The 8567-nt window shown below is 39.8% G+C and overlaps 1 protein-coding gene across 1 annotated transcript; it reads right to left on the bottom strand.

Moving 5' to 3' along the window:
- Positions 1–1032: 1032 nt before the first annotated feature.
- Positions 1033–8295, bottom strand: RALB (v-ral simian leukemia viral oncogene homolog B). The gene is made up of 4 exons (XM_010286659.1): positions 8137–8295; positions 6773–6981; positions 3797–3974; positions 1033–1658 (listed from the first exon to the last, which is right to left on the bottom strand). Exons 1-4 carry the CDS (start codon positions 8248–8250, stop codon positions 1539–1541), a joined length of 621 nt encoding a protein of 206 aa, XP_010284961.1. The 5' UTR covers positions 8251–8295; the 3' UTR covers positions 1033–1538.
- Positions 8296–8567: the final 272 nt, after the last annotated feature.

The raw sequence follows: 8567 nt of genomic DNA, 5'->3' as shown, positions 1-8567 counted from the left end.
ATTTGTTAATTTAGTGCTGCAGTGTGCTTTGTTGAACAACCACAAAGCATATTCCTTTCACCAAGTAACTGTGTTTTAAGTATCCAGTTAACAAGCAAGATATACTCACTACTTCAAGTCTCTCTACTCCTTCAAAACAGAAGACAGGCATAGTTCACTGAGAGACTCCACCATCAGAACAGACTGTTACTTTCCACAACAGTGACAGAAGTATTTTTTGGCAACTGCACTTAAACTGCATCAGCAAGCTCAGTTCAGTCAGCTGACAAGAGGACCTGCTAAGTACTGACTTTTCTTCCACTTCTAGGCTGGTTTTTGTTGATCAATATGCAACCACCACTGTATCACTGACAAAACTTAACATGCATCTCCATGTGCTAGGTTGCTGTGCATCAGAAACAGTACATATAAAATTAACAGTGAGTAACAGACATGGAAACTGCTTATTTTCATTTGCTTTTTGACACCATACAACTCACTAGCCAGCTAATCATTGAGAGGTAGCATGTATGCCTCACCTATTACAAGTTATGATTGTGTGATGTGACCCATCCTTACTCAAAGTTTTCATCTTCAGCAAGACAAGAGACATATGCAGATGTTACCACTTCTCCAACATGATCACAAGTGTTCCAATTATAAACAAAACCGATGAAATCAACACTTTGATTTTCACCATTCCAGTACCAGGGAGGGGAAGGATGATGGATGTAGAGTGAGTGTAATTGAGTCTAGCCACAATACATGGAAGAAACCCAGGAGAGCATTTCAAGGAGATTGTGACAATATTAATTCCTTTTGAACAAAGGCTTACAGTCATTTTCTCACCCCATACCATTAATTTAAGGATGAGAAGACAGATCGGGGGGAATGCATCTAGCCAGTATTTAAATATCCATTTTTGCATTGCCTAAATAAGTCTGAATTGAGTCCATAGGCTTGATTCATGAATGCTGTATTGACTAAACAGAATATGGAAGAAAGTTTGAGTTGACTCAAGTGTCAGTTGCTATTTCTTACATGGATTGTGGGGGAGGAAGCCAGCAGCTTTCAGTGCAAGAAATACCAGTGACAACTAAAAGAAGACAGAGACTCAAGCCCTTTACCAGATGTCATCTAGCTTTTCTGCAGTTTGCAACATCAAGGTGGGCAGCAACAGTGGGGAAAAAAGTGTTTGAACCTGAACAGCTGTGCTTGTTTAAGGCCAGTAGAGGTTCAAGAGAAACATATTCAGAGAAGCATTAGAGTAGACTAGAAAGTTAATACAAAAGCACTTTGTATAACCAAGCAGAAGTTCTGAAACTGTTTCTAGTTTTGAAAGACACTGGGAAGACGGAGCCCATTTCAGTTTAAGTAGGCATAGATTTTGTTGGATACCAGAAATGGTTTCAAAGTTCTGTTTTCACATTTTGAAGGTGTGATATGCAAAGCAAAAGATAAGGGAGTCAATACAGACTTCCTTTCATGAATCCAACCCTCTATCCTTAGTGGTATCTTATCCATGCCACCTGGAGATAGATATTTACAGTTCCCAAGCATCACAGTAAGCAACATCTTTCTTTAAAGCTTTTCTTGTTCTTGCCACTTTTCTTGCCGTTCTTGTCTTTGTTTTCTGACATTTTCTTTGCTCTGATTTCTCTCATTAAATCAAAGAACACCTAGAAGGAAAAAATAAAGAAAGATTAAACAAGATCTGCCACCAGAAAGCAGATTAAAAACTACTGTAACTCAGCAGCAAATAAAGATGTAGCACCACACTGCACCTAATACAGCAGAAGTGAGTGTAGACATAGATCCCAGCAGCAAACTCAACATCAGAATTATGCAGCATGTCAAGCAGTGGCAAGAAGTAGGACAATCTTACCTGGCTACCAAATCATTCAACAGCCCTGTTTTAAGAGATTTTTATTGAATATCAGTATTGCACAAAAACTAGCACTCAGAGTTTGAGAATATTTGTCTGTGCCTAGCAAACATTTCCAGGCAAATCACTCTTGTTAACTATATAAAGCATTTAGTGCAGTCCTTTCCATGTAGTTACAAGCACACTCTCTTCTGGATAGTGTTCTGCCTGTTTTATAATTAAAAAAATGTAGCATTCAAGTGACAGTGTCAGGCACAGAAAATTCTCGAACTATGTTATAAGAACTATCCAGAGAAAGTCATTACTCTCATGTTTTCTCCAACATTCTAGCTGATTTCACTCCTGTATGTCTGATGTCTACGTACATGGCACTTAAGATGCAACAGCTGTTTTACTGTAGAGAGTTATTGGGAAAAAATATTTTTAGGGTCACAGAACAAGAGCTTAGTGTCACTCTATGGAGTTAGGCTTTTTTTTTCTTTTTAGTGGGAAACTACACAGGTCTGATACTTGGAAACAAGAATCAGAATTTTCAGATCAGAAATAGTTTATCATTCAAAACCTTCTTATTAAGGTTTCTTGTTTATTCTGCTGCAGTGTAAATACAAGATCATCAAGATGGTTGATAACTTGCTTTAACATACACAAACTAGTGCTTACATAGAGGATAATCAGTATATCACACAGATAGAGCAACTCTAGAACACCATGCTAGTAGTGTACTCCAGACACACAGCTACATTGCTGTTAATCCCAACTGATCAGAAAGCTAGACTAAGTATAAAGCAGGCTAGGCATTTTCTCGTCACATGAGACAGCCCATATGCAAAAGCAAGTCTAGGTATTCATGTTTTACTACATCAAGTTTATACATCTAACAGTGACTTTCTAGTAACATTCCAGCAGTCAGAATGGCTCTTTAGCATATTTAAATTATGCTATGTTCTTTATAACCAAAAGGTGTCAATTCAAGAGTTTCATATATGCTGTTTTATCCAAAAAAGAGAGAAACAGAGTTCCTACTAGGTAACTTATGTACCAAGATCATTTCCATTAGCAGACTAACATAGACTAGAAGAACAGAAAGCCCTCTACGGGAACTTGGGAGTACACCTAGCTGCGGATGTTCTTTGTCCAAAGAGAAAACTGCTTACAATTTGTAATATTTAAACAAATGCAAATTACCAAGCCACACTTTTGGAGTCCTTGGCGGGGGGGACAACAGTAATTTCAGACCATCTTCCGTGGATTGGTAAAGTAAAAAGGCACCCTCTTCAAGAAGCCCCCAGTACACAGAATGAAGGGGAGACCTGAAACTGACTTTTCCCTACTAGTCAAACATTTCATAGTTGTAACTTATCTCTTCCAGAGTAACCCACCACCACCGTTTATGCAAGAAGCCAGCAGCAGAAACATGCTGAGAATGACTGTCCTAGACCAGTATGGACAAGTCAAAACAGGACAGGGATGCAGCAATTGTTCTTCTCACAATTTAAAGTACTCTTGGCAGAAAGCAAGAATGAAATCTTTAACATTAGCCATACCATATTTAGCTTTGTAGGGAAGGAAGAACAATTTATGTCTGTAGCTTGCTATTTATTGCAGTTACATTAATAGGACACAGCCTATAAACAAAATAACATTTCAGGGAATCTTAAAGACATTTACCCAATGTACTACTGGAAAGCTATTGGTTCAGGTACAAACAGTTAAAACAAAACAATAGCATCAACTTGTACCAAGTCTCTGGCTCCTCTAAGCTAGGTATTTGCTTAAGTGTACACATTCTAGTAAGTTCATTAATTTTTGATAATCTAGGCTTTCACAAGCCCAGCTGTGGATTTGCTTTTGTCCCAGCAAGAGTCAAGAATCAGTCACTCAGCTACTAAACAAGTAGTAATGATCTAATTGAACAGATGTCATTTGTCTTACCTTATCTACATTTGCTCTGGTTTTGGCAGAGGTTTCTACGTACTGCACACCCCATTCCTCTGCCTTACTTCTAGCCTCTTCTATAGGCACTTGTCTGCGCTCTTCCAAGTCAGATTTGTTTCCCACTACCAGTAAAGGGATTTTATCCTCTTCAGCCTTCACACGCAGGATCTGTTCCCTAATGCATCAGGTATTCAAAATAAAAATATCTGTTAGTAGTAGCAACAAACACCCCACCTTTATCAGGAGTGGATCAAGTGGTCTGCAAACTACCAGTGTTTACAAACAGTACTTAACAGTATGTTTCCCAACAGTTGAACACACACTTTAACATTATTTCACATTTAACATACTAATGCTACAGGCTTTACACTAATAAAAGCCTCACACTTCCAGGAAGGCAGTTTTACCATTTAGTTAGTAAGTTTACTACCCAGGCTCTAACAAAGAAGCACTGCATGGCAGAAGAGCCACTCACAACAGGAGTCCACATCTGAACGAGGAAAATAGTATAGTGCCATGTTTGCCAAGTTTCACCTTGGCATTCAGTCACCATCTTCAATTTCTAGTCTACATCCCATCTCTATATAGGCCTGGGCAACATCAAGGCTTTGCCAAGGCAGTAGGTTGGGAACAGCATAAGCAGCTGGCAGAGATCATTCTTAATGGCTACCTAAACTTTATGTAAAGGACAGAGTTACTAAATAGTGCTGACATAAAATGCTAGCAACCTTCCTTCTTGAAAGACACCGAGAAAATATTTGAATCACCAGCATTAACCTAGCTATCCTTTGTCATTATAAGAAGGACCTATCAGCACCCAGGAACGGAGACAAAGTGATATTGCATGTCAGAGTCTGTGCTATTACTGGAGTAAAACAGGGGTTGAAACCAGACTGACACATGCTGCTGTCCATCTAGGACTCTGGAAGAACTGTACGAGTCTAGAGGTATTTTTAGATTGCTTCATTTGTTATGAACAAGAGCCAAAGTAGGCATAAGCATGGTGCTACACCCCCTCATCCCACTGACTTACCACACTACTTCAGATGCCTGCACTTTCCATCCACAAAATAACTAAATTTATGTAGAAGTACATGAGAATCTAAAACAGCGTTAACACTGAAGCAGTCTCCTGTTGCATTCAACTGTACCTTCACACATTTTCAGATTAGAGGCACTGAAAGCAAACACCGAATGCACAGCATCAGCAGGAGAGCTAGTGTTTAGAGACGAGCCCGTAGTTCATTCAGTATTCAAATTTTTCATAGTTTAAGAACTCTGGAAGTTAGAGGATCAATAATACCAATCTGTAGTTTAGCCTGTGATGCTGGTGACTCATATTACCCATTCCCCCTCCTTTCTGGGGAAGGGTTTTCCAAGGAGCTGGTTCTTACGTGTCAGCCTAAACTAAATATTCCATTTAACTAATTTCACTATTTGCCTACTTCTGACCCACTGAAAAGTAGGAGACTCTCCGCCTCAATGCTTTTAGGTCCTTCTTGCTCATCTTTAGGGCTAGCATTGCTTTTTTGTTGTTTTGTTGTGCTGGAATCTTGAACCAACAGTTAAACTAGTTATAGAAGTCTGACAAAACCCACAAACTGCCAAGATAAACACTCCTACTCTTTTCATCCAAAGCCTTAAGCCTTAGGTTTAACCTTATATTTCACTTACACACACAAGCCAAAACCCAAGCTGTGTACTTCCAAGTGTCTCATTTTCTTCCTGTTTTTTGAATGGTTTTGACTTTTGCCTCCATCTTACAATAGGAACAGCCTGAGTACTCAGTTTTGCAGTCCTACAACAGTTCAAGTGTTTAGCTCCTTTAAGTTCTCCAATTAGAACTGAGCAGAACAGCTCCGCTTCTGTGCCCTATGACTGTCAGCCTTCTGAAGTCTAGCAAAGTCAAAGTATTATGTGACAAAGTAACAATATTTTTATACCTCTTGGAAGATTATTCCGTCTCCTACTACTGTTGGAAGAGTAAAATACACTAAGAACCTGGACCAAAATCCTAGAGTGCAAGGGGAGTTTGCCATACCTTTTAGAAAACTCTAGAAATAGGTGTGTACCTTAGCACCAGCACTTGCTTACCAATTAGTATCTGTTAGCCTTGTACCACCGAAGCAAAGTGAACATAAGACAGACTGATAAAGATATTTTATTCTGGCAAAAATAAGGAACTTCTAACACTTTCCCTATGATTTGGCAAGTTTTACTCCAAGTTGTACAGCTATCCTAGGGAATCTCTGGATTACTTTCTACATTGAGGCAACAGCTATTATCAAATAAGAGTTAGAACACATGCCCTGAAGAACCTGGCTACATGGGGTTCTGAGACCAGAACAGTGGATTAAACCCTTTGTTTTTCTTTCACACTACACAAGCGGTTTTCTCTTCTCAGTCTGATGTTGATTTTTACATTAAAACTGCTGATCCCAAGAACAAAAATGGAAGCATTTAGTACTACTGTGCATCTTTCTAGGAATACGTCTGCTTACAATAGTACTACTTGGCTGCCAACCCTTGTTTGGCACCAATCCATACCTGAGAGTTAAGGCTAATCCTTCCCTTCCTTAGAGCACCTGCTTTTAGCAGTAAGCATAGAGTGTCTGAAACCTGGCCAAAAGGCAGACTTAATTCCAGAAGTACTGCTCCAAGATAATTAAACTTCACATCCACAAAGGCTGAAAATTGGCTTGAATACACGTGTTTTAGGAGTCCAAAAATCTGTTACTTGCCTGAAGTTGCTGCTGGCATAAGGTACTCATAAGTTGAAGGCATGAAGACAATTAGAGCCAGAGGCTGGTTACCATGGTTTAAGTCAGCAGTTACTGAGAGCAAAATGGTTGGGTTGACACTTTTGACCAAATGGTGACGGGCAAAGGATAAAGAGCTGCAGCTTTTAAGAAGAGTTGTCAGAGCAACACAGGAACCAGGTATTTTCCCCTGCCTGGGAGAGAAACTACTTACCGAAACTCTGCTGTTGCTGTGAAGGATTCATGCTCTGTTATTGAGAAGACTAGAAGAAACCCTTCCCCACTGCGGAAATAGTTATCTCTGATAGCTGCATAATCCTCCTGTCCTGCTGTGTCCAGAATGTCTATCTGAACTTCTTCACCATCCAGAACTACTTTCTTTCTGTAGCTGTCAGCCTTGGTAGGTTCATAGTCTTCTACAAACTGAAGAAGGTAAGACAGGGATTAGTGTTTAGAATTACTGTCAAATGGTCTCAGTATTTATCCATATTCATTCTCTTTCATTTTAGTGACATTTAAATTCCTGAAAACATTCTCATAATTCAGTCAGCTATTAAGTTCCACCACTTTTTTTAGTTTTACCAGAAAAAGCAAATTATTTAAGCACTTAATACATCAACGAGACAGTCTGCCTAGTCAAGAGAAACTGTCTTGCTACATGAAACACCATTCAGCAATTTCAGCACAATTTAAGGAACAAAGATACAGTTTAAGCTACCAGCTACCTGGTGGCATTATCTAGATCTCCCACTTCAAGAAAAAGCATTTAAGTGTACTTCAGGTACAGCTATGTGAGGCTTCAACAGGTATAGATGACAGCATCCAGCCACTGAACATGAAAACATGCACCATAATTATAGGCATATATTTTAGTCCATTCATTATTAATCAGACCCACGAAGACACTGCCAGTTCAACTCGTAGTTCTGTACTGACAGCACACGTCCACCATACGCTTCTTACCTTTCCACCTACTTTCTCTCAGCCTCAAGGTACAACAAAAGGCTGTGCCATGAGCCCGATTAAGCTGACTGGTCTTCACTAATGACTATGCCACCTGCTCAGATATACTCACATCACTACAGTATGTGTGGACAGGCTATAGATAACCAATTTCTGAATTACAGGATCACATATTCCTTCACATACTAGTCTGGATTGCCTGATCTAGCTTCCTGTATACCAGTACAGAAGAATTCACGGTATAGACATGCCCACTTCACCATCCAGCTCAGAATGAGCTAGAAGGCTTACTCGTGACTTCAACCTTAACTGGCCTAAAAGAAACTGCAACAAAATTAAAGTTCAATGACAACTGGTAACAGCCTCTGTACACTCGGACAAGTACATTCACATTCCCCACACTTTTTGAAGACTGTTCTTTTACTAACACACATCAATTTTGTCACCCTTAGCCAAAGATGCTCCTAGAGGGCACCCTTTCAAATTCCTACATTCTTCTGCCAGTCAGGTCCTCAGGTATTTTGCTACTTACATTTAGTTCCTGTCCCACTAAAAAATGAGTTTAGTACGCTATATCCATTGGTGCTTTAGTGGAGTTGAACCAAAGCTACTTACCTCATCATACATAAATTGAAGAGTGAGTGCAGATTTGCCCACTCCTCCACTGCCAACCATAATTACTTTATGGAGGGCCAAGGAACTCTGGTTCTTGCTCTTGCTGGCAGCCATTGTCCTGCTTGCCACAGATGAAGTGCCAGGCAACCAGTCAGATCTGCAGACAGAAGAAACCCAGTCAACCACCATGACTTTGGTGACATCATGGTAGCATGCAGGTAAAGCATCTCACCAGCGCTAAAAGACCAGATTAAAACCCTGCCCAGCAAGCCTGAAAAATGGGCCACTTCAATGCACTGGCAAGCAAACCATGTCACTGATGTCTAAAATATGAGTGGGAATGGAGTATTAGAAGGTATTTGTGACAACAATACCATTAAAAGTGCCAAAGGTTTCTCAAAGCAGCTACTAGCTGAACAAGCTGTTCTTAC

This window comes from Phaethon lepturus, unplaced genomic scaffold, assembly GCF_000687285.1.
Source record: "Phaethon lepturus isolate BGI_N335 unplaced genomic scaffold, ASM68728v1 scaffold56864, whole genome shotgun sequence".
Classification (NCBI taxonomy): Eukaryota; Metazoa; Chordata; class Aves; order Phaethontiformes; family Phaethontidae; genus Phaethon; species Phaethon lepturus.
The sequence above is the reverse complement of the archived record's forward strand: the minus strand, read 5'-3'. Positions and strand labels throughout refer to the sequence as shown.

Bases quoted from the DNA above. Each gene is read 5' to 3' on its own strand.
- RALB (XM_010286659.1), bottom strand. From the start codon at position 8,250: ATGGCTGCCAGCAAGAGCAAGAACCAGAGTTCCTTGGCCCTCCATAAA. The intron at 3,975-6,772 runs GTAAGTAGTTTC...CTGATGCATTAG, and splicing joins ACAGCAACAGCAGAGTTTCG to GGAACAGATCCTGCGTGTGA. The intron at 1,659-3,796 runs GTAAGACAAATG...TTTTCCTTCTAG, and splicing joins CCAGAGCAAATGTAGATAAG to GTGTTCTTTGATTTAATGAG.